General features: G+C 44.9%; 2 protein-coding genes across 2 annotated transcripts in view; one reads left to right on the top strand and one right to left on the bottom strand.

The window, feature by feature from the left end:
• Positions 1–777: 777 nt before the first annotated feature.
• On the bottom strand, positions 778–16,963 carry LOC8034715 (protein-S-isoprenylcysteine O-methyltransferase). The gene is made up of 4 exons (XM_029978087.4): positions 16,741–16,963; positions 8,612–8,873; positions 6,018–6,235; positions 778–1,538 (listed from the first exon to the last, which is right to left on the bottom strand). Exons 1-4 carry the CDS (start codon positions 16,942–16,944, stop codon positions 1,356–1,358), a joined length of 867 nt encoding a protein of 288 aa, XP_029833947.1. The 5' UTR covers positions 16,945–16,963; the 3' UTR covers positions 778–1,355.
• A 261-nt stretch (positions 16,964–17,224) lies between these two features.
• LOC8034716 (activated Cdc42 kinase-like) overlaps positions 17,225–25,501 on the top strand; it is a 94,119-nt gene continuing 85,842 nt past the window's right edge. The window contains exon 1 of the mRNA XM_029978085.4: positions 17,225–17,462. The gene's annotated coding sequence lies outside the window, so the exon portion shown is untranslated. The remainder of the gene's footprint in view (positions 17,463–25,501) is intronic.

The following is a 25,501-nucleotide window of genomic DNA, read 5'->3' as shown; positions in this document are numbered from 1 at the left end:
CGAACCGGTTCGACCCAGTCGAACCCCGAAAGTTCGACCTGAAAATCTGGTTCGACAAAAGTTTGTGACACCCCTAGTTTTGGTTGCGCGGGAGTGGCAAAAGATGTGAATGGCGATGCAATGTTCTGTTCGCACCTAGCTTTTTTTTTTTTTTTTAATTTTCAGACATTTATATTAGATAACACTCTCGAGATCTATTTAATATTTATATTTCACTCTCGAGGTTTATTTTATTGTATCAATTTATAGAACGCGCAGTTACATAACATATTGCTACAAAAGTGCCACACAATAAAGGGCTTGGTAAAAGAGAAACCGAAACCGACCCTCTTTTGCTGCCATCGGACAGAAAGAAATGGAGCAGACCGATAATGCACGCCTCATACACCTTTCTCAGTGAATAAACATTCATAGGGGAAGGCTTGGCACTTGCTCGAATATTCACAGTTTGTGCGAATATTCGCCGCCTTTTCCGAATATTCGGCTTTGGCCGAATATTCGGGAACTTCTGAATATGCAATTTTCTAATCGAATACATTTCGAATAAGGAAAATATTCTATTCGTATTCGAAATTTCAAATATTCACACACCCCTACAAAAAGCTGATGTTCACCACCATGTTCTTTTGTAGCAAGGACTCGAACAAAAGAAGCTGCTCGCAAGATGCATTAGATGTGTCTGCAAGCCGTGTTTGACTTGACGGTCAACAATGTGGCAGAGTATCACTGCCCTGCAGGAACTGGTGTCCTACATTAATAGGGAAAGAAAGTTTGATCTGCAGCAGTAGTAAGACATTTACTTGACCTGTGCACACACAACACACATCAATTCTCGTAACCTGCATTTCGTGGGCTCAATATTTCTGCGATAACAGATTTTACAAAGATGGAGCAGCTGCAATGGGATGGTGATCCTCTAGCAAACTGCATTTTCGTGAGATCGATTTCTGCAACTCCTCCTATCCTGGAAATTCGTTAAAATTAAACTGCCTACAGTACGACGATGTGCATTGGTGAGTTACTGGGATTACACCTGTAATCCCAATGCCACGACATATTTTAGTGATTTATGCCGAAGTACTTTGCGCAAAGTGTACATACCTCTTGATGGACCAACCCCAAATCCCAACGATACATCGAGGATGCATCCTCTACGTCCTTCACACAGTACTGTACAATGAGGTTCGGCCAGAGAGGTGCAAGTGAAGCAAAATTTACAAGACTGGGATTGTTCTCGGAGATGGCACATTAGCGGGCATAGAGAACCGCTGTCGCAAAGAACGCCTTGCCCGTAGGAATCGGTCCCGGGATCACTTCGGACGAGCGGGCTGCGGGGTTCTTGCCAGCAGGGATTGTCAGTATTCGGCACGGAACCCACGAATGAAGGGCAGACCCGTGCACGTCCTTTTCTGGTACTGGACGTAGTCTTCTCCGAAGAAGTTGAGTAACGTGATCTCTTCCTCTTCGACCCTTGTCTTGAAGAACTTCCACGAAGCACAAGCATAGGCGATGATGCACAGGGGATTGACAAGCACCACCTGAGGGACAAGAAGACACTCCGTAAGCATGTTTTGGTTTTCAGCTCCGAATCGGCCATCATGAAACAAGCTAAGGGCAGAAGTTTGGTCCTCAGCTTGCTTTCAATTTATACAAAAGGCTTCTAATTTCACTCATTGCAGTATGCATTTGAAGCTAATGAGAAACGGTATACCATTCGACTGAATACTCTAAACAATTCAACACCCATACGTGCCTCATGAATTATGATACCTGCGAGTGCAACCATGCATTTGAAAAAATTCGGAGATTGGAGAAAACATTTGAGAAATCTATTTAATCGCCAGAAATCAAGCTTCTGGCGTTAAGGACGAGAAAAATGTTCTCTGTCTTACGGGAGTAAACAAAGAACAGAACCAAAATCAAGAGCGTAGTTCCCGGCCTATTCAAGAGAGGGTGCCTGGTGTGTATTTTCCAACTTTCTTGCTTTCAGTTCGCCAGACACTATGTAAATATGGGGGACACTGCCCTTTGATGTGAGAAAATACTGGAGATAACAGATCTTTGAAATTGTGTTTCCAAAGACCTACAGCCAATTTTTCTCAGGTATTTTAATAAAATAAGCCCTATTTCTAAATACTGATCTGAAAGTGAAGTAAAATGGGTCTGTGAATATTTTTTTCCTGTTATTTTAAAATAAACTATTTTTATACTTTGCTATTTTACGGAAGCCATATTTCCACTTATACTGCCGCCTGCATGGTGCAGTTGGCAACGCACACGGCTGCCAGACGAACGGGGTTCAAATCCCGCTTGGCCCAGATCTTTCTTTTAAAACTCTGTACTCTTCCGAAAAGTTCCAGATCATTCTCGGTTGCCATCGAGCGTTCCAATACAGAATGTTCCTGAACCTGCCACATGTATAAGAGTAGCAGTTACACTATGCTTCGGGCAGTCGCCCTTTCGTCGCCAACGGAAGATCCGTCGTACCTTTCTCTTTGTTTGTAGGCACAAGTTCGCCTCATGAAACGTTTATTTTCAGGTTCACATTCATGTCCTATTTTTATTTGTGACAATATGCAACTAATATGTCTTTCGTTTTTCTTTTCTTGACTGAAGTGCAGTATAAACTCATTACAACAGACCTCAATAGTGATAAAGATTTTGGTATGTCGTAAAAGGAGTATGCAGAGTGCAGATGCTATTAGTAAAGACTTCGACGTCGGTATTAGAAAAGAACTACTGACTTCTTATTGAGCTTTACTGACGATCGTCATAAGTGCACTCTTTTGCTCATACAAGGCCCAGGAGGCGCCGAGAGCGATGACAGCAGTTTGCGAAATGGACGATACCGCTACCATTCCCACCACCATTCCATTATAGCAGACTCGAAGAGTCTGCTATAATGGAATGGTGAACCACTTAAAAGTATTTTAATATGGTCCATTATATCTGAATGTATGTTATAACAGGATATGTAATAAGTGAAGTTGGCTCAATGGCAAAAGAAGACCAACTAAACTTGACAAATCGGTGGTATGTTGCAACTAAATGTCTGCTGTAACCAGATCTGTTGCAATGAGGTTACACTGTATAACTGAGGTATGTAAATTAAATATGGCTTAGGTATTTTTTTAGATGCCTTTAGCATTTCCTGTGACAATTAGTTTTGGAACCAAAAAATGAGCTTTTATTTGTAACGTATTGGATTCTGAAGACCTCCTAGTATACTGAGCTATGTTTATTTTCTGATTTCCATATTTCAATTTGACTTAATCCTGCCCATAAAATCGCAGGTGAAATCTTCAATAATATCTAAATTAATTAAGCTATATCAAAACCGAGCATGTATTTGTATGAACACATGAAAGAATAGAACATTAAGGACAGAGATGGAAACAGGACTCCTTTCATTGAGCAACAACATAGAATGACACAAAATATAAAACCGCCTCCCAAAAGTTTCAACATTCTCGAAGAAGGAAAAGAGAAAATTGGTGAAGGAAAGGAAGACTTACTATAAATTTAAAAGTTTAAAAAACACTAGCGTCACGAGAAGGTACCAGTAATCTAAATTACTGATACCTCATCGTGACACTAGTGCTTTTTAAACTTTTAAATTTACAGTAAATTTCTCTTTCCTTCACCAATATTTTCCTTTCCTTCTTCGAGAACGTTGAAACCTTTGGGTATGAACTTGTACTATTTGAGCGTGTTGGTGCGTTTTAAACATTTAGAAAGTGGAGACACATAAGTCCTGTCTGTATCGTCCCTTATGTGTCTCCGCTTTGGGTATGGTGTTATATTTTGTGTCATTCTATGTTGTTGCTCAATGAAAGAAGTCCTGTTTCCGTCCTTGTCCTCTGTTCTTTCATGCATTCGTATCCATTCACCAACATGCTTGTTTTCAATTATTAATATATTTGTAATGGCCATGCCAAGGCAACTATGCTAGGGGAACTTCATTACAATGGACCTTTCTCGAGTAACGAGCGCCATCTGGGGATGGTCTGCGAATTAAGGGAGGACACTACCCAAAAGGGCCAACTTTTGAACCTTTGGCTAAATAATATGAATTAAATTTACAGTATATACTAGCAGTTGCAAGGCAGAATGCAGTGCAAAGTTTCATCTATGTGTGAAAGAAATTGTGAAAGAGAGTATAGTTGTTTTTGTCAAGAACAGACTGACATTGTTTAGGAAAAGTATCGTTAAAAAACTTATGTAATACCCAACATTTTTGTTCTCTAGATATGCGGCAGAATGCCTGAAAAATGCAACTGTGAACAAAAAATTTTTTGAAAAGTAATTTATTTAATGTTCACATTACACTGAAAAATTAAATAAATTTTCGCTTTTTATGTTGACAAAATTGTTACATGTTTTATAAAAAAAAAAACATTCACAAAGTAAAAAAACAATGCCACAGTTGCATTGCAACGAAAAAAATACGCAGAACACTCGAACAATCATTAGGCATTTGTTTAATTTTTAACCTTGGTATCCTGTATGCAAATACTGCCGCGCGCACAGCTGGCCAAGCAGGCAGCGCGGCCGTGGCCTAACGGTTATCGTGCTTGCCTCCCATGCAAAGAGCCAGGGCTCGATTCCTGGGAGCGACGCATCTATTATATATTCTTGCAATTTAGTGTTCTGGTAAATTCGAGAATCCTGTTGCTTGTTTGAGATCCGAATGTTCTACGCGCCGAACCTTCTACGCCGACTGTTCCAGAAGAAGCCCACGTGTGTACAGAAGGGGCTCCACAAGGCGAGCCACTATCAGTCTCGCCCCAGCGTTCAATCCTGCTGTTACGCCGACTTCGACGCCCGCGACACTTTGTTGTTATCCTCCGTTTCCTTTTTGGTTTTGGGCACAAGTTCGCCCCATTAAATGTTTCAGTACCCTCAGTCATCCTTTGTTTCGTCACCTCATCATTTATGACAATGCGCCATTATTTCTTATAGAACATCAACTCGAGTAATAAACACGCTGCTTATGAACAAGGCCTGCAGGCTGACTTTCACGTAGAGCGCACATACAGTCGATCGTCGCATTCTCCAAAAAAAAAGTAGCAAATAACAAGGTTAAGAAAACAATTATCTGCAAATATACAATCTGCCCGAGATGCATTTTTGTGTGAGGATGTTATCTCTGTGCTCTAAATCTCTGAGCTTGCGCCAATTGCAATGACTGGCTATCTATGTGCTCCATGATGAAGTGGACAAGCAGATTTTGTTCATAAACAGTGCATCTATTACTAGAGTAAATATAGTATTGTTGTAGAGACATATAGACTATATGAATAGAAACTGAAGAGGAGGAGATTAGAGAGTGCGGGGACATCAGAGCACAGAACTGTAGTTGTAATCACTATTGGGTAGACATAAAGCAAGCTGCCTTCGTCGTTAGTCATTGTTTGAAAGCAAACGCCGAATGCCAGCATTCAAATGCGTTCTAACAGTGAAAGAAATGCTCACTTATTGCGTCAAATCCCGTCACAGGTAAATGCCGAAATTCCGAGACCTTTTGCTCAATTGCCCAAGCACGAAGGGGCATGCTGAGAGTGTAGTTACACGTGCTGGCGTCTGCAGCAGAAACTGTTCTAAAGCAAAAACCTTGACAACATGTCACTTTGCATGTGTGTTCGTCAATGCCTTATCTTGGTTATTTACTTTAAATCTTGTATCTGATCAAGAGAGTGTGTGAAGTGCATGTACTTATGTTCCCAGCATTCTCCCTGGTGCTTGGCTAGTTTGGAAAACAGCCTACTATGCTCAAGAACAACTTTCCGTGGCATTTCAGAAGTAAAGGGCGTTCGTGTGCAACTTTGATCAATGGTCAAGGTGCCCAAGCCCACGGGCAACCATACCATCGGCTTCGTAGCCACAGGAAGTTGTCCCCAGGTATAGAAAGTAGCCAGAAAGGAAGAAGTACAGAGTGGGACAATGCAGCAACATGCCAGAGGCCACTGCCACATTCTTCCAGCGAAAGCCCTTGTCCGCTCGAGGGAGGAACACACCTGGGTGCCGACAGACCAGAGGAACCACCCGACGTAGGACGGGTGGCGGCACAAGGTGTACACGCCGTGGGTGACCAGCACGTGGCCGGCCTCCCGGTGACTCTGGATGATGTGGTTGAAGTTAGTGCCGGCCGTCAGCATGGCCGACTTTCGCAGCACCTCCCCGACGATGCACATGAGCAGGCCTGGAACGCTCACCCACCAGACCTGTTTCAGCCCTGCAGGAAAAACTCTGGCTCTGAGGGGTAACGGATGGATGGATGGCTGTGGCTACACCTTTTAAATTGGGCAGCGCCTCGCAGCACCCAGCTAGCGTTTTCAACGTTGTCAGTTAACCTTTACCCAGTATACAAAAATCTTAAGTTATGATCCGCATGGTGGATGCACCTTTTTGCAGCCGGGTGCAAACACGCTCCACCTAACGTACCGACAGGAAAAGAATAGCACTATGCTTAATCTTCCCTCAGACTTACGTCGCTAGTTGGGTAACAAGCGCCCGGTTATCTTCACCTTCCCAATGTCTATTTTTCTCTCATTATCTAATTTGGGAATCCTCATTTGAAAAGACAGTGAGTGTGCAGGCGACTTGGTGATAGTTGGTCATTTCGTGTAACACTTGGGACTGGTGAGTAAAAAAATGTAAGCTTTCAAGTTGAAGAACAAGACGCAGGAGTTGAAAGCCTCAATCCACTGAAGTTGGGGAATCCTTATTCCTCAACCTCGACAAAATCGTGACTGCTCACTATTTACCTCGGCATTGTCGCACGCGAGGGTTTTTGTGAGTGGATAACCCGTCCTGCGTTCTCTCTCGCTATCTCCTCTCTCGCATCCTGTGTGGGGAGGTCTCGTCCTCCCTCAGAAAATTAGTCATCGTGAGGCAGCCTGTCCGCCTGCGCTTAAGTTCTCTCTTGGACTCGATAGGCGAAGGATGCGTGCTGCTGTCCTCGAACGTCGACGTGCAGCCTCTTTGACTCTCCGGTCGACGCAGTACTGTGCCCATGACACATGCTGTTCGCTCGGCCGCAGAGTGTTTAGGGAACCCCCGTTCCTAGCGGTTCTCAAACGCGGTTCTGCGGATCTGCTGGAGTCCACGAAGCCATTCTTGGGGTTCGAGAAGCCCTCGCCTCAACCCTCAACCCCCTTCCCCCCCCTTCCCTCGTCTTTTCTTGGGAAAAAAATGTTTTTTGTTCACCCTGCTTAGATGGCGCAAGCTACCACCCGTTATAAAGGGTATAGCCGTAACCATCTTTCCGTCCATTCATCCTTTTATTTGATGCTTCTCCTGTCTATAACTGTAAAGGATGCCCTTTTCACACTGCAATTAGTTGTCTTATTTTATACTCCACCCTTCCTTTCCCCCACTGCCAGGGGGGAAAGCGGGTCCTTGAGGGATCCCCGACACATCCATGCTTGAGAACCACTGATCCATACTCTATATCACAAGCTGCACGCAGCGTTGCCAAAACTACAGGGGCGAGACCGTAACCCAGGCAGTTCGAGAAGAGGGGAAGGAGGAAATCGGCTTCCTACACGGACCCTCTTTTGTGAACCCCTCATCGCTTTGTTCTCCCTCGGAGACTAGCCCGTCGCTCAAAATTCGTACAAAAGCGACCTTCCTCTTTCTCTCGTCCGTAGCTTCCGCAGTACTGCACCCAACTAGTGAGATAGAGTGTATATCATTGTCTGGTATGGTGTCACTACTCGTACTCGTCGCAGTCGGCGAACAAACCCAGCGTGGCAACCGCTCTCCTGGCGGCATGGCCACGTGGTGGGAGCGTTCTTCTTGGATGTTGGGCCTTGTGGCTCGGCCCTACGCGCAACTTGGGCCCCGCACTTTTTGCGAAATATAGTATTATCTAATGACTAAAAAACACCGGGCTAACGATTAATACGCTAATGGTGGTAAAAAAGTAGTGTTTCACGAAGCACAATCTTTTTTGTACGTCAACGGCAGACGCGAATGTGTTCTTTGCAATATGATTCTTTCTCGATTTGTTTTAGTTTAGATGGCGACAAAGAAACTATCGCTCCGTAAGAGAAGCGCCAACCTGACCTGTTCCCTTGGGGAGGGGAGAGAAGAGCAGGTGTTGGAAGGGTGCAAGAGGGAGTGAGGAGAGGAACACCGGGAAAGGGTCTTCAGCCTGGCACAAGACGATTCTCTAGGTCGGCGTTTGATCTGGCCTTGCGGCTGCATTGAAAATCTAACTATGCTGGGATCACGCTCTAAATGAATACTGACATGGAAGAAAAGATAACCTTTTCATCCACCGGATCAGCCAGGGTCATTCACACTGCAACAATCGAGCAAGACAGATATAAATGTGATGCTTTCAAATATTCATTATTCCCTCGGGTAATACAAGACTGGAATTCATCTGAAAATTATATTGCAATGCTTTCTTCTAATAAACATTTTACTGCTGCACCTAATGGCACAAATTTTTAGTCCGTTTTTTGCATATTCACGTCTTTACTCATATTTTTAACATTGTTTACCACTCTTCTATGACTTTCAGTGGAAAGCCGCACTGTCAATAAATAAATAAACTACGGATGGAAGAGCCTTCCCAGCGAGACTCGTAGAGGCGACGTACCGGGGAAGAGGCTCCTCTCCACGAGGAACTCGACCCAGCTACAGGCGGCGGCCACGCCATACTCCCTGCTGTGGTTGAGGAGGAAGGAGTCCAGGCTCAGGGACTTGGGGTTCGTGACGGCCGTCGTGAAGTACTCCGAGAAGTGGAACACGCTCAGCGCCGTCAGGTACCAGCCGAACACCCGCCACGACTCCGAGGCGTGCAGCGTGGTCAGCACGCCCACGCCGCAGCCCGTGCCCAACAAGGCCGCTCGCCACACGATCTGCTCGACGGCGGAAGGAGAAACGGCAGACGGAGGGGTCAGCATAGAAGGCCACGTCGACAAACGAAGTGGCACGAGGGTCGCTCCGGATCTCTCTGCGAGACTCGCTCTATTGTTCACAGATGCTGAAGCGAAAGTTCAGGGGCCTGTCCTCTCGGAAACGAGTCTAGATCCCAATTTTGGCATCTTATGGGTAAATGGAGACCATAAACTAAACATTCTGGAACTATGGTGCCTGGAATGCATCTTTGACTGGTGTGTAAACAAAAGTCAAATTTGGGGTTTTTACGTGCCAAACCAACGATGGGCATCTGGCACGCCCCAGCGGAAGACTAAGGATTTATTTAGACCACCCGGGGATCTTTCGACGAGCAACCGAAAGCTCGGTTACATGTCACAATAAGCTTACGTCATATTGCGGGCACCGTGGCCGGGATTTCAACCTGTCACCTGGGGATCTGTAGGCCGGCGCTTTGCTTGGGAGCCACCGAGGCGGCCCTTTGACTGATGTGTTTAGTAACCTGTACTGCCCATGCACCGAAAGTGGTTTTGAATAAGCAACAAATTAGGTCACAGGAACCAGCGTGTCATGCTGTTCGATGTCGCAATCCTGGCAAATAGCCGTGAAAGTCGCGGCAAAAAAAGACACGCGAACGGAGACGCCGTTGTTGCCGTAACGTCCCAACTCCTCCTGGCTGCTGAAAAGTCTATGAACTGTCTGGCTGCAGAATGAGCTGCAGCAGAACAGGCAACTGCCACATCAACTTCCCCTGCTGTGTCACCACCATTGAGGCAGGCAGCAGCATGACACTTATGTGACGTCATCAAGTGGAATCGAGGGGCCACAAATGAAGGTGCAGGCCGGAGATGCATCCTGAGGCACCACAGTGGAACTGAGACTGGTGCACCATTATTAAATGCCCTTTGCTATACTTTGTCTCACCCTACGACAGACTAAAGGCCAAGGCTACAGGCCTTCACGTCCAATCGTGAGCAAATTAGGAAACACGTGTTGGTCCGACACGCCTATCATGCTCCGAGACGTGCACGCTGATATGCACGTCGGAAAAATATACCACGTGATTTCTAACTTGCTTGTTATTGGACCTGGCGGCCCATAGCTTTGGCCGTTAGTCCTCCGCAGGGCGAGCCAAAGTGTAGTGTAGCGGTGCAGCTGAGGCGCGTACCAGAACCCATTGAGGACAACGACAAATTGCAAGCAGACGGCACTGGCCGACTGACAGTCTATTTTAATCTGGCAATTGACGACAGCTAGCAAAAATAAACTCCATAACATTGGTGTCAGAAGTGAAATTTCTGGCACCGCAAGTTATGCTATCCAGAAAGCATCCTCTCAGGAAGAAGGTCCTCCGTGACGTGGTCAGCGACGGCGTTTCATGAAGCCATAGGACCGCAGCTGAATTACGTGAAGCCGTATGTCTTCAGGCTGGACCTCCCGAACGGATAAATTACCTATTCACCATGTTCCATATGACTACTCTTGACTTGAAAGGGATATCCTATGTTGGCCGACGGCCAGATTGGCATCCCAGAGCTTCGAGCCATGAAGGTGCGTAAGTGCGCGATGGACTCAAATATTTTTCTGACCGTCGCTATGGCCATTCGGTGAACGAGGTCATGAGCGGCAATCTTCACAAAACATTATAGCTTCTCCTGAATTTCAGCCTTACCAGGGCATTTCATTTTCAGTGTTGATTGTAAAAATGTGCAAATGTGCAGGGTGTTTTGCACCAATATGAAAATTAAATTCAGACATGCCACCAGGGGTGTCATAAAACAGAAGCAGCCAGGTGATACGACTCCGCCATCAACTTCAAAAAGCGTGATATGCAAATTTTAGTGTTGTGGACGAACTGTGACGTTGGCGTGGGTTTTGTGAGTGTACAAAAGAGAGCATTAGCAACAACACCTGCATAACTCTCTGGCTTTCACTGAATGTGGCGAGGCTATTAAGCGGAAGGAACCTTCAAAAAAAAAAAAAAAGTAATCCTAAATACCTTAGAGAGGGAATGGTGTAGCGGTGCGGCTGAGGCGCATACCAAAAACCACCGAGGACAACGTTGATTTACATGCAGACGGCACTGGCCGACAGACAATCTATTCTAATCTATCAATGGAACATACCTAGCAAGTTAAACTCCGTAACAATAGACAGAACACGACATTAGGCTCCTGTACCTTCATCAGGTTGGTTCTATGTTCGTAATACCTTTTCGTAGACACAAACCGGTTCAAGTCTTTGTCGTGGGTGCTCCATACTGTGCGTAAAGGAAAACCTTGTGTTGCAGCATCGCAACTAAGGACGACAACATAGCAAACACAAATTATTCGAAGGATGGATGGATGGCTAATGGCTGAACCCTTTAAAATGGGCAGTAGCTTGCACCATTTGGCCAAGAAACTAAAAGTATGATTCCTCCCCTTGCCCTTTTACCTCAATTTGCTTTGCCTTTGCATTTTTCTATCACCAGGCAAGGTGGGATATCATCAGGATGACATTTAGAGATAGGGCAAAGAACCTCAAAACATCACCCGACTTCGTTGCCGGGGACGACCCTTCGGCAAGGGAGTTGCCAATTTTCCTCTGGTGAAGCCTACCATAGTCGGCATTAGTCCAACACCAGGCCCCCCTGGGAGACAGGATTGAGACTTTAGGCTGTAACCACGAGGGAGGGAATCCGAATTTTCCTCTGTCCCACCTGTCCCCAGCTGTGCTGGTTAGTTTTACTTCATTCAATTTTCCCTTGATAATTTTTACCAATCTTCTAACCTCCCCTTTGTGACTGTAATCCTTTTCTCCTCAATTCTTTCATTCCTGCCAACAAAACCCAGCGCCCCCGCCAGATCCGTTACCCCTTTCGGGAGGGCAGGGCGAAGCACCGTGAACTTCAAAACGAAACGTTCAAGCATTTCACTCTCACTATGGTACACAGCACATAATGTTTCTACCTCCTGAAATTTATCCCTATACGTCTTTGTCCTTACCATTCCCGTTCTCCCCTCGAATAGCAACGAACTTCCATGTGAATTGCCAAACACCTTTTCCTTTCTTATCTACAAATCACAAAACAATCACAAAGATTAATGTGATTTGTAGATGACAATCTACAAATCACAAAGAAACGGGACGTTTCTTTGTGATTTGCAGATTGTCAAATCTGGTTTTTCCTTGCATTCTTTCCTCCACACTTTCCTTTCTGCCTCTTTCACTCCCCTTTTCACTGAACTAGTCTGCTCAGCCTCATCACTAGCGTGCAGGTACTTAGGTAAATTTCAGCTTTCGGGTTTGGTTAGTCAAATATGTGTTTAATCTTTTTATGTATAAATACTTTAATACTTTCCGTGCCCATCGGGTATCATCCATTTCAGTTAACCTTACTTCAAATTTGAATTTACTAATTTCCTTTCTTCTCTCAAAGGACGAGCAGCCCATGTCTCACTGCACTTCCTCATTTGGTGAGTTCCCCCCTGCGTCCCCAGTGCTAACCTGACCACGCTTGGTCAAATTTCCAATTCTGATTGAACCCCTGCATACACAGTACCCCATTGCCCACGATAGTCCTGGCACCATTACTCCTTTCCATATTCACCTCGAGATCGAACCGTGTCGCCACCGTGCGGCCGAAATTGGGAACATGCGAAAGCGGGGATACCGCCGTCCGTCGTCTGCTACGGGCGCACGTTCAAAAGCATGGACCTCGAAGACGCAAGCCCGTTTCCGGCTGAGCTTGACCCTCCTTATTAAATGTTTGATGTCTTTATTGTGTGATTGTTGTGTTGTCTGGTTTCACATGCTTAGAAATTTAGAAAAGCGATTATTATTAAGTCGCAAGCTTCCATAATCTTATTGTGTTGGTTTGTATAGAACCGCTGGACCCACATATTTTTTATATCTTGCACAAACCATAGATTTCATAAAACATTGAATGTTGATTGGAGCTGTAGTTTAAACAGAAAAATCACCCCACCTGATTGCTACCCTTTAATACACAAATCAATCGATAAATCCGTTAGTTGATTTTTCGCCGGTCTTTTTGCATGGAAGACGTAAAAAAACTACACATTTCTTTCTACTATTTTTACTGTGTCATGAATGGCATACTGCAATTCCATTTTAAACTTCATGTTGTGATGCCTACAGAAGTATGAACATGGAAAGCCTTTTAAAATGAAGTAATTTTTAAGTTTTTATTTAAACAGTATAATCACCCTCGATGACAATCACAGGCACGCTGAAGTGGTTTACCGTGCAAGCCTGTGTCCTAAAAGAAATAAAGACGTCAAAAGTATTAAAGCAGGCATTTTTTACTTTTTGCTGACTTTCTCCAGCACAAAATTCCGAATAAACATTTTAAAAAAATCACAAATTAAGCATCATTTGAATAATCTGAAGGTTAATCGACGAACTGCCCAGTCTTGATATGCATTAGGTGAGGGCAGAGGGTGATCGGAAAGTCTCGTGAAGGTCGCTAGCCCTCATCAGTAAAATTGTGGCTGCGGCCCATGCTGTCTGTGTCGTGGTGCAGGTAGTTGGAGTTGCAGAGTCTACTGCGTTTGAATAGAAGATTATTTAGCTAGAAATTTATAACATTAGCCTCTTGACATCTGTGGCCTTCACCAAAAAAATTGAAGCGGGTGAACCTACGCTACCGAGAAAATCATTGAACAATACCAACGTTACTACATTGCTCGGTTACGCTCGTTTATTATACTCGCAGCAGATATATTATTACAGTTTTTTTTCACTTGTTTCAGTTGTCCTGCCAACATACAATTTGGGGATCGTAAATAGAAAGGCCACTTTTTCCTTCTTGGAACGTAGTAGAATGGTTCCGACTCCGAAAAACTTACCCACACAATGGTGCAGTAAAGGGAAACATTGGCTGCAGCGGAACTCAATAGCACGGCGATTTCCAATACAGAACTAACTTCTCTTCATGCTAAATATTTATATTACTGCAAAAGCTAAAAGTTAAGAAAAATGCACAGAACCTGCGATTTTACGGCCCACAGTACCAGTATTGTGTTATCATGGTTGGAATTCATTGTTTTGTTGAATTCCCACGCTGGTGAACCGATACATATATTTTGAAAGAAACAAATATTTAAAATAAACAGTGCAGTTCAGCCAGAGACAGGCAGGCATCATGGTGATCCATGTTTTCCAACGTCTGCCTAGAGGAGACGACGCATCGACACAAGCGATTGTTAAAATTTAGGCCGTACGCTGTTAACACAATTCTATCTTCCCTGAAGCACCGAACAATACCGCACCCTTTTCCGCTAGAATTGTTTTCCCACCGATAATATGCGACAAAATAAACTCAAGAATCTACGCCTTCTTGTGCACGAACGTGGAGAGCCTATGGCGCGGCCGTGCTTCTATCCCCGCTTTGATGATGATGATAGCGCGACAGTAGCACCACCTCTGGGTCGATCTCAAGGCCAATACCCCTGACTACGTATTTACTACAATTTCGTAGCGCCTTGAGTTTCATAATAGCTTAATTTCTTTTCTTCAAACTATATTTTCTTTGTGTTCCTCTATATATTTCCGTCCCTCATTGAGGCATATTCCTAAATATTTGCATATTCTACATGGTCTATTTCACTGTCTCGTATTTTTGGAGATTTCCTGTTTTCGTCGTTGCACACCATTGCACCCAACGTTACTGGATCGAAGAGGTTGACAAGCTCCGAGAAAAAAGTGATGCGCTGCCATTCACTGCCGCGTAGCGGCGCTTGTGTCCAAGCCTGCCCGACCCGTCTGGTCTGACTGGCCTAGTATACCCATAAATACGTTGTGAAACATTGTTTTTGTGTGGGTTCACAAAGTGTATTGTTGCCAGTGTGATAATGTCGTGATTGAGAGAACATTTCCTGGGACCTTTGAGATAAATTTACGCCCGCCGGGCCTTCTTAGTTTCGGCAGTTTTCCGACATTCGGCACCAAGGCAAGCAACTTGGAGAAATGGCTGCGCCTATCGTTCTTGGTTTCTGGCACATGGACCATTGTGTTTTGGTAATTTGCGGACCAAAATACCATGAACTTACTGGTGTTCTGTGTTTGTGTATTAAGTTCAAGCGTAAACTGCTGCATACATACCAAAGCCGCATTAGGAAAGAATGTCAATTTGAAGACGTCTTTGTCATTTGAAAGAATCGAGCTGTTTTTGTTCGAGGCTTGCTACTGGTGAAAACAACTGAGTTATTCCTCTCGTGCGTTATTTACGTGTGCGACAACCTCGCTCCCTTGCGTGTTCATGCCATTTCGAAGACATGTGACTAAGGGGTAAGAATTTCAAGACATCACTTCCGATCAGCTGATCAGCGCGGATTCGTGAGTGTATATTTGGAGATTTACGTGTGACTGTGCGATAGATATTAGAACCGTTATTTTACAGCACCTGCTACAGCTTCGCGGCAACAGTACACGAATTGTGAGACACCCTCGTTGACTATGTGAAACGAGTTCATTTGTGTAAGCGTATGCATGCTCAATGTGCCTGACAGCAACATGCTTGTTGACGTGTTTATAAGCGCACGTTAGTTTAAATTCGCTTCATGTTAACTACTATTTTCTTAACGTTGCAGTTGTCCATAAAATTATAATGTAGTTTTATTGACCTCGCGACGTTTCTGCAATCTATTTCAAGCCAAAATAAAGACATTTTAGCTACCCTGAAAATGCGACTTAGGAAGCCTGGGGTGCAAAGACCACTTTTGAAAACTGCAATGCCTCTTCGTTGTAACGCAAATGCTCTTCTACGCGAGATACATCAATTGAGAGATGACGGCCGGTGGCAGTCAGTAGCAAACAAGGAAGCTGGGGTCCTGTGATCGCCAAATACAGGTATTTTCAGTCTTGGTATTGTGCTTTCTGCTCGCGACTTTTTTCATGCAAAAAGAAATAAACATTGCACGGTATTCATCTGCAATTTTAACCTTGCCGAAGATTTGTCGTGGTAACAAGAAAAAGGCAGAAAAGGCATTTCGTTTGTTTTCTTGTGACGAGTGGGAGCGTTTGTCGAGAACTGCCTACGGCGCGGGCAGCACACGCGAGCCCCTGCTTGTGGATGCTGGTCATAGACGAATATGAGAGGCATCAACTATGACATAAAACCCGTTATACTTTGATATTACACGAATATAGAATCACACTTCGAAGCCAGACCCAAAGCTAGGCACCCAAGCTGCTATCCGATGAATTATAGAGTAAAAATCGAAGAAATCCTAAACGTGCATAATGACAATCATGTGGCTGCAGGAGAATCTACTTGCAGAGTCCATTTCTTTAAAAGGAGTGCGCAAGGGCCGTCGACCGTCTGATTTCGCAATGAAAAGCCAGCGTCCCGAGCCTGCCCAAAGCTTGGCCGGCCTTGCGGACCGGGCGGGCTGCGACGACAGCGCCACAACGCTCGCGCGAACAGAGGGGGCCGGCTTTCCGAAGCGCGGCTAATGCGGAGCTTGGCAACTGAGCTGATCTAGTAATGTTGACCGCACGAGACTTGTCAGTACTAACATTCGGGCGAAATATTCCAATTCTTTGATGCTGCTGCGCTGCACAGAGTCACAAGCTCGATGCGAAAGCCCAAATGTAAACCATCGTAGGCGAGCCGTATTCAAATACGTCCCACGCGGCGGTTTCAGCTACACATTTGTGACAGTCCGCACCGGTAGCACCTCGGGACTCGAGGATTGTAGGAGTGCGCTGCGCACAGCGTACTACACATGTTTAGAATGCTTACATTACGACTTGGAACTCGTGCACACGCAGAAAAATAAAATGTTTTCGCTCGCAAATGACGAGAACGGAACGTCAAGCGCAACGATATTTGACGCTTACCTTGTACGCATACCCACGCGGCTTGTAGAACAGGTACAGGACTCCGTGGATGCATACGGAGTACACGGCCGCTAGTAGTAACCAGTAATCTTCAACCACGTAGTACAGCAATTGACTCAAAAATCCAATAAGTGAAATAAATACGACGCTAGCCGCTAAACAAAAACAGTAAAGGCTGATCCGCCCGTTCGTGCTGAGCGCCATGATTGTTGATAATCGATGACACAGCCAGTCCTCTCTCTGTTTCGTAAATCATCCAAAAAACAAAAATAAGACTCGGTAAAGCAATTCATTCATTTGTTTTTCGTTAAAACACAATTTGTGAAAAATGTTTATATTTATTATAGTTTAAATTTATTGACCAGGAAAATTTTAACCTCATTACTATTTGGAGCATTTGGAGCGACATCTTCTCGAAGTTCGTAACATTGAGTGGACGTCACGAGCGGAAATGGTTTATGTCACTTCCGGTATCTGGCATGGAGTTTTTCTGTTTTTCCATGGCAGCCACAAGAACCGTGAGCTGCGGTGGTAGCGGAGCGCGAGCGTATGACGAATTTTTTTTCATTCTACCGTCGTGCTTGTGCGTACAAAGGCTGGTGCGAGGCATGACTCACTTTTGAGCGCCGACTCGGAGACATCGTGCGCCTCGCAACGTTTTGAAGTTGGAACTTCATTCCCACATGGATAATAACTTCGCCTGACACACGCTGCCAAGCCAAGTGAGTTCCCAAAGTTTTTTTTTTTTTTTTCTTCAATGGTCCCTTTGTTTTAGCTGCTTTGCTCGGCCTGCCCCATCGGTAAGATACCTATCGTGACGGGGTCTCGTTATAAAACGCTCAAAACGGCGTCGCACGTGACGCAACTTGCATTTTAAGAATGCTAAACGCGATCTAGGAGAACCAAACATTTAAATATCCGGGCCTTGTGTTGTTGCTTTTTTTTTTTTTTTTTTTTCCCGTGAAGTCGCGCCCGCCGCAAGTAGCTTTTCAAGTGTTCTCAATGTTCGCAAAGCCGTGCACGAGAAAAGTCTTCGCTCTCCAAATCCACGCACTAAAAGTTTTCGCGAACTGAAACGACCGGCCAGCTACGCTCTCGGTTTAATCGTGTTTTATACGGGTGCATGCTTCTGGCAGTTCCTTGTGTGAGGACGGGATGGGAGCACTCGGGTGACAGGATGGATCCGAAAGCCGATCCGATGCTGCTCTAGCTTTTCTGTTTGTTCTGGAGGGGGCGGGTCGTTAAGATCTCCTTACCTGTGGAATTTGTTTTGTTGTCCTTCTACCTTTGGTTTCGTTCAAGGCGGTTGTCTCGAAAATGTGACCCTTCTTTATTTATTGTTTATCTCGTTGCTGAAAAGAGTTTACGAATCGTCATCTCGGTTAATGGGACGGGAGCTACCACATCGCTCTTGCGCGCCGCAGTTTTATATACACGTATATATATATACTTGTGTTTTGAAAACCGCCTTCGTCATGAAAGGAGGGGGGTTATGTGTGTGGACCTCTTTTTATTTTCTTGTTTAAGTTTTCTCTCTGTACGTATGTGTGTTCCGGAACGCGTTCTCAATTCCGGCCGTTCCGGACCAGACACGCCTCTGGTGATGATTGCAATCGCTCTTTTGGCGGCACCTTGTACGAGAGGTCGCGTAGAACGAGGTTTTGGACGTAACTTGTTGCGAGAGACCTTCTTTACTCGGGAGCAACACCCTCGAATTCCGGTGGTCGTAGTCACGGATTCGCGAAGAAAAGAACGCAGAAGAGTATGGACCAGGTGCGAAATCTGTCGGTGAAAATAGGCGCATTACAGCGATACAAAAATGAACAGGTGCTGCTAGCTCGAACGTCGAACTTCGCACAGTCCGCGGCTTATAGTCGGGAAACTACGGTTGCATGTGTCGAGCCTGAGTTGGTTAGCTGCGAAAATAAACGCAGATTGGACTGACCGATAGTCGCTACTTGACCGTCGATATTTTTGTATTTATTTATTTTACCTTCTCTTCGGGAGAACCGGCCGACACTCCCACTTTCGGCACAGAAACGCGGAAATAAATTGGTCCGTCGATAAATCACCGTTTAATTCACTCGACCCTCGATTAGACCTCGTCCATCAGCGCAAACTGTGCGATGAACCGATAGCGCTGGAACGCGCGTGTCGCAACAAACTGGGAGGTGGCTGTTCTCGATCAAGGTTGCTGCTTTTGTGCGACAAACGGAAAAACTGTATACCGGGTGTTTCACGTAAGAGTGACAACAGTTCCTAAAATTAGTGTCATCGAGGTCAAAAGATAATTTCCCCGGACCGCATTACTCGTGGTGGCGGACGTCAGAAACTGCGCGACACTTACTTATTAGTTCGCTAATTAATTTAAAAATGACGAGTTAACTTTTCAATTAGTAAACATAAACATATGGTTTCATTTTGAAACTTGCAGAGCGTCATCGAAAGCCACTAAATCGGTAATTTTTAGAAAGACTTTGAGCGCGTGAGAAGCGTCGTAGTGCGCAAGAGTTACCTACCACTCATGGTAACTTTACCTCGAATACACTAATTTTAGGAATTTTTGTCACTCTTCGCTAAAGAAAAAAAAAAGTCATTCATATATATATATATATATATATATATATATATATATATAATTTTTTTTGTGTGTGTGTGTTTTTTTTTTTTTTTTTCAACCTTTACAGATTTGTTTCAAGAACGCCGTGAAAGTTACACTTATGCGGTTTGTGCATGTTAGTTATACGGCCAGGGGGACAGTATGTGGGTGGCTATTCTTTCCGATAAGTCGGCTAATTAGTTAAAATTCGTTAACTAACTTTTTAATTGGTGAAAATAGACATATGCCTCCTATTAGAAACTTAATGAGCGTAATCGAAAAGCACTAAATCAACTCATTTCAGAACGACTTGCAACTCGGGGGCGCACCAAAGTTACCGCTCGTGCAGCAGGCGCAGAGCTAGCAGTGGCAGAACCCGATGATTAGACTGTCATCACGTTTTGCCGCTGCTAGCTTTGCGCCTGCTGCACAAGTGGTAACTTTAGTGCGCCCCCGAGTTTCCTCCCACGAGTCGCTCTAAAATTGACAGATATAGTGGTTGTCGATGACGCTCAGTAGGTTTATAGTTGGAACCATAATTCTAGTCTCACTAATTAAAAAGTTAATTAACCGAGTCAAAATAATTAACCGACTTATCGCAAAGATTAGCCACCCACATATCCCCTTCGCCATATAACTCACCCGAACAGACCACACAAGTGTAACTTCCACGCCTTTTTTTAAACAACTTTGTAAAGCGGACTTTATATGTATAAGTATAAAACATGTGCGGGAATCTGGTGCCGGAAGACTTCGATGTCGTCTGCTCACGGTGATTCTTCAGCGTCGGAAATCGATTCTTGCCAGAGCACTCCGCTGACGCGTGCGGCAGCTGAAAAACGACGTAAGAATTTATTTGTCGGTTCGCTAGTAGGGTGCCGCCCACAAACAGGCAGCGGGCCTCCAATAACGGCGGACCTGGTTTTCAATTTATCATTTAATGAACGTCGGTAGTTTTCCATGAAGAGGCTTCCAATGCCTTCCCTCTGCTCGTCGCATGCGCGGTGGACAAATCGATAGGCGTAAGATTTACATACAGCCGATGTCAAAGCTGCAGTCTACCCTAGGGTCGGATCGAGAAAACGAAACCCGGCTTTTCGACTCGCATAAATAGGCTAGGCATCGCAGAAAGCTGGAACTTCGTGTGAATGTGGCGCTAGCGGTTGGGATGAAATGCGAAAGCTTGAGCACGTGGCATTACCCGAATGAACAGATAAAACGGAAATTCTTTGCGAGCCGACGACCACCTATAGGACTAATATTTATCAAACCGAAATTTGAGTTTCTGACCGCTTTTAGTGTTTATTTAAAAATAAGATAAAAACGTTCAGCCTTTCCACTCTGGTGGAGAAGGAAGACTATACCGAAGCTGTACTACATATGGTGGGAGAATGAAGTAATGGCCGGCCGCAAGTCGGCGAGCCGGAGTGGAAAGGCTCGAAAGGTTGCCGCCGTCACCATTAGATGGCGGTAGCTGTCCAGAGTTTGGTGTCATCATTTGTTCGCTGACGGACACGATCCTGCGGACACTATCCCTTAACAGCTCCTCCGCTGTAAAAATTTAGCGAGAAAGCTAACGATGTCTTCTTGCTTACTGACAAGTGAATGTGTTTTGTTTCTTTTTTCTACGATACCCGAGACTCTATAGTCAAGGCCATTGGCGTGCAGGCGCAGTACCGGCTTCTTCGCTGCGGAGGGGAGGGGGGGACGCGGTATACGAAAACTCCCTAATAATTCTCACGCAGTTTCAGCTTTTTGTGATGCCTATAGTTTATTTTTTCAGTCCGAAATACCAACTTTCGGTTAGAGAGTTTTAGCAGATCGTTCCGATGACGATACTCCGCCGCCGCCTTTGCACGTGCATCATTCGTTGTCAAAAGTATCGGAACGATCTACTAAAACTCTATATTAGAGCGTTTTAGTAGATCGTTTCAATATCCTCGATAACTATACGATGCATGCACAAAGGCGGCGGCGGTGTATGGACATAGGAGTCATCGGAACGAGCTAGTAAAACTGTTTTCACGGTCCAGCCCGGTACCTTACCACTCTAAATACTGTTTACAATGTCTTCAGAAACGCACGTTCTGAAAACTCGTAGTGTTTTTTTTTTTTTTTTTCCTGCTTTCTTTTTTTTTTTTTTTTTTGTGCGTTTATTGTGAATTTCTTACGGCTAAAAAACAACGATATCATGCAGCTTTTCTTTTCTTTTCGGTGAAATCATGTTTATCAAAATCTGCTTTATGCTCCTTTTTATGTTTCGAGTTTAGGAATTATCCCCCAGACAAGAGGAGCAGACGAAAGTGAAGGGGTTGGTCCGCCGTCTGCTTTCCGAGTTTTTCTCGGCGCCAAGGGGTTGTTGTTTTACGTTTGAAGCGCCGCGGTATTTGGATTCCGGGGAACGACTACGTTTTAGGGGCTTTTTGTGCCTCGCTTTCTTTTTTTCTTTTTTAGATGTTTTCAGCTGCGAGGAGGGAGGAATACGAAGCAACGAGCGGTCCTATCTCAGAAAGCAAATGTCGGGAGGCTGTCTGGCTTTGGTTGTTATTCTTTCGGGGGGTGCTCGAGCTCGCCTCCTGTGGACGTGAACTCTCCGCGCGAGGGTCGCTAGGGCGATAAAATGTCAGTGACACCAGCGCGCCGGGCTATTTATTCCTGGTGGTAGTATGCTTTCGGAATGTGGCCATCGGCCGTGTGTGGTTCCGTCGTGATATATACATACCCCGTTCACCTAGAGTGCCTTCCTGCGGCACTCTGCACATTCACCTAGCTGGCAGTGCGGTGGCAGCACGGGGTAGGCGGGTGATTCAACCGCCTCCCTTTCACCACCTGGTCCCGCTCCCTGCGGGCGCGTAGCTTTCGCCGCACTACCAGCTTAGCTATAACTTTTGTCGAAACTCGAGTTTCGACTGGTTTGACGAGCCTTTGCACTTCTAGCAAAAGCGACGAAACATGGACACTATAACGGGCGGTAGCTCGCGCCACCTAGCTTAGAAGCCACAAGTATGATTCCTCCCCTCGCCCTTCTAATCGAATTTCCTTCCCCTCTGCATTTTTTTTTTTTGTGCTATTACTAGGCAGTGTGGGGTATCGCCAGGATACCCTTTAGCAGATAGGGGAGAAAAAAAAAAAGCATTAAAACATCATTCTCCCGCTTCCTCCTCCCGGTGAGGGAGTCGCCAATTTTCTTGTTGGCGTTATCCCAACTCGGGGCCCGCTTGGAAACAGGGTTGAGACTCTGGGCCGGAGCCACGCGGGAGGAAGTTCCAATTTCCCTCTGTAACCCCCGCCCCCGCGGTGCTAGTTAGTTGTACGTCATTCAGTTCTCCCTGGATAAATTCCACCAGTCTTCCAATCTGCTCTTTGTTATTAAAGTGTGCTTATCCATTCTTCCATTCTCGTCTGTGAACCTCAGCGCCCCACCGGGAGGGCGGGAGCAAGCCCAGTGCACATCAACGCCACATGTTCTATTGTCGCATCTTCCCCTTGGCATACGGCGCACCGCGTATCCATTTCCTCGTAATATGTCCTAGTCCTCAATACTCCTGTTCTTTTCTGAAATAACAACGATCCCCTTGTGAATTATCATACCAATGTTCCTTCCTCATTTGCTGTTAGTTAAAGTTGTTTTTCTTCATTCTTTCCTCTCCCATTTCTCTTTCTGCTGTTTTCACTTCGTTTTCCACAGAGGTATTCTCTGCTCTGCCCCAGAACTTGTCTGTTGGTATCTGAATTCCAGTTTTCGGGCTCGGTCTGTCCATTTAGTGTTCAGACTTTTCGTATATAGATGCTTATGTATGCCTTTCTCGCCCATCGTGTATCCTCCGTTGTGTCTAGTCTTTGTCCAAGTTTCAACTAACTGATGCACTCCTTCATTTTGTGTATTCCTATGCGCCCCAGTGCAAGTCTGCCCGGGCTCCTCTTTTGGATTTCTAAACTCTATCGACTGGACCTGAAATTTCATGCATAATACCGCATTGCCGAAAGACAGCCCCGGCACCATGATTCCTTTCTATATTCTTCTAACAACTTCATATCGATTGTAATTCCATAGTGCCCCAAGCTTCGTAATTGCTGCATTCCTTTTTCCTTTCTTTATCATATATTCTTCCTCCTCTTTTAAGTAGTTTTCCCTCATTCAGCCATACTCCTAAATAGTTATACTTCTCTACGTGTTCTATTAAAATGTCTTGAATTTTCAGTGTATCCCCCTTCTCATCGTTATAGACCAGTATTCCTGACTTTTCGCCGCTGAATTTCAGACCCAGAGGGTATCCTTCATAGATCGTAACCATCTCCTGTAATCTATCCCGGCTATCTGTTAGCAAGGCAATGTCTACGTACAACAATCCTGGTATAACTTGGTGTACTCGTTCCCCTTTCTCCGTAATGAAACATAAAAACTTAAATTTAATTCTTCTAATTTATTTTACGTTCTACTCGGGTATATATTATAAAGAAAAACTGGTAATAGCGGACAACCTTGCCTAAGCCCTCTTTTTATTGCTGCTGGCTCCGTTATTTCTGTTTCCAAAGTTATAATCGCCTTGTCATATGTGTATACCTGTCGTAAAAAACGAACGAAATGTGCATCTACATCATACGCTGTCAGCTCACCCCGGAGTTCCACATTGTCGTACCAATGTCTAGAAATGCTGTTACAACCATGGATAGATGCTAACAGCTGTACCCTTCATAGCGCGCGGTAGCTTGCGCCACCTAGTGTTGCCCGACTTCCATAAAAATTTAAAAAAAAAAAAAGATTTTTTTTTTGAGGGGGGGGGGGAATAATCTATACGATAGTTTGTCTAATATATTAAAGAATATTTATGAATGTTTATATAAAAAAAGCAATCAGACGCCTTTTTAATAATTTATACTTTGCTTACTAGTGCAAAACACAGTATCCAATAAATGCAAGTCCCCTCCCCCTTTCCTGCTCCTCCCCCCTTCTTTCCACCGGAAGTTACTGCAGCTCCTTTTCAGTTTTTACGAAGTATTTTCGAACTTCGAACTTTAATAAATTCGCCACATCCCTAGTCGTGATCGGGCCGGTGAAACCGCTTGGATCGCGTGCTTACTGCACTGTAAAGTGGACGACCATGTCGAAATCGGGCGGACAAGGTACATAGTGTTCGGGAGGAAAGGTATACCGCGTTTTTGTCGCCACAAAAATTAACTACGCTTCGCCGAACGTTCAGTCTCCTCCCGAATATTAGCTCCAGCGGTAGTGACCGGGCGCCGAACTTTTAGAACTTAGCATTACCTGATTCAAAAGTTTTATAAGCGATTTTTTTAAATATTTAATGAGAAAATGGGCCCGTTCGTTGGCCATCGTTTTTTCATTTAAAATTTACGCAAATCGCGTGTAACTTATGAAGTCGGATAAGGGTAGCTCCTGAAACTTTGGCATCTCCTCTCACGCTGCTTGAGCTACATTCGGGCGGAGACTGAGTGCTCGGCAGTGCGTACAGTTTGGTCTTGCGGTGACGAAAACACTTATCTTCACCCATACAAATCACTAATTATAGTGCTCATTTGATATACTGTACACATGCATTAACGATATGTACGGTAACCTCACCGGGACGCAATGATGTGCACTTTTGGACCCATAGTGGCTTGCCGTTAACTTTAGCTGAGCGTTAGCCCGCTAAATTTAGCTGAAGGTTAACCCGCTAAATTCGGCTGACGACTGCATAATGGACGAAAGGCATCCGACCACCAGTCTCTTCGGAGTGAACAATGAAAGACAAAGAGATGTTTGAATATGGTCAGCTGAACAATTACAAATTAGAAAAAACCGTGAGAGGAAATACATACACACCGCTGACTATCAACTTGCTGCCTTTAATACTTCGTCTTCCTTTTTTTCCCTTTACTACAGCTAGTGATGACAGCCATCCGCCATGTCCGCGCGATGCCCCTATCAGGGTGTTATGCGGCTCGTGCCACGTCCCAAGTATTGTTTTTCTTTCGGGTGGATTGTGATAGACGGGGTGCTCACGCACAGTGCTTCAATTAGTTCACGTGCATATGCGTTCCGGTGCCGCCCTATAATGGTGATGTTGTTAAAATTAGGAGAGCACTTGCAGGACCGGCAATGTGCAGACAGATGTCCTACCGATGTTCCTTCAACAGAAGCCGCGTGCTCCCTAGCTC

This window comes from Ixodes scapularis, unplaced genomic scaffold, assembly GCF_016920785.2.
Source record: "Ixodes scapularis isolate PalLabHiFi unplaced genomic scaffold, ASM1692078v2 PGA_scaffold1__304_contigs__length_218370807, whole genome shotgun sequence".
Taxonomy (NCBI): domain Eukaryota; kingdom Metazoa; phylum Arthropoda; class Arachnida; order Ixodida; family Ixodidae; genus Ixodes; species Ixodes scapularis.
Note: the sequence above shows the minus strand (reverse complement) of the source record. Positions and strands in the feature narration are given on the sequence as shown.

Coding starts and splice junctions, on each gene's coding strand:
- LOC8034715 (XM_029978087.4), bottom strand. CDS start 16,944: ATGGCGCTCAGCACGAACGGGCGGATCAGCCTTTACTGTTTTTGTTTA. Junction 8,874..16,740: donor CGCGTGGGTATGCGTACAAG/GTAAGCGTCAAA, acceptor GCCGTCGAGCAG/ATCGTGTGGCGAGCGGCCTT. Junction 6,236..8,611: donor GGAGAGGAGCCTCTTCCCCG/GTACGTCGCCTC, acceptor TTTTTCCTGCAG/GGCTGAAACAGGTCTGGTGG.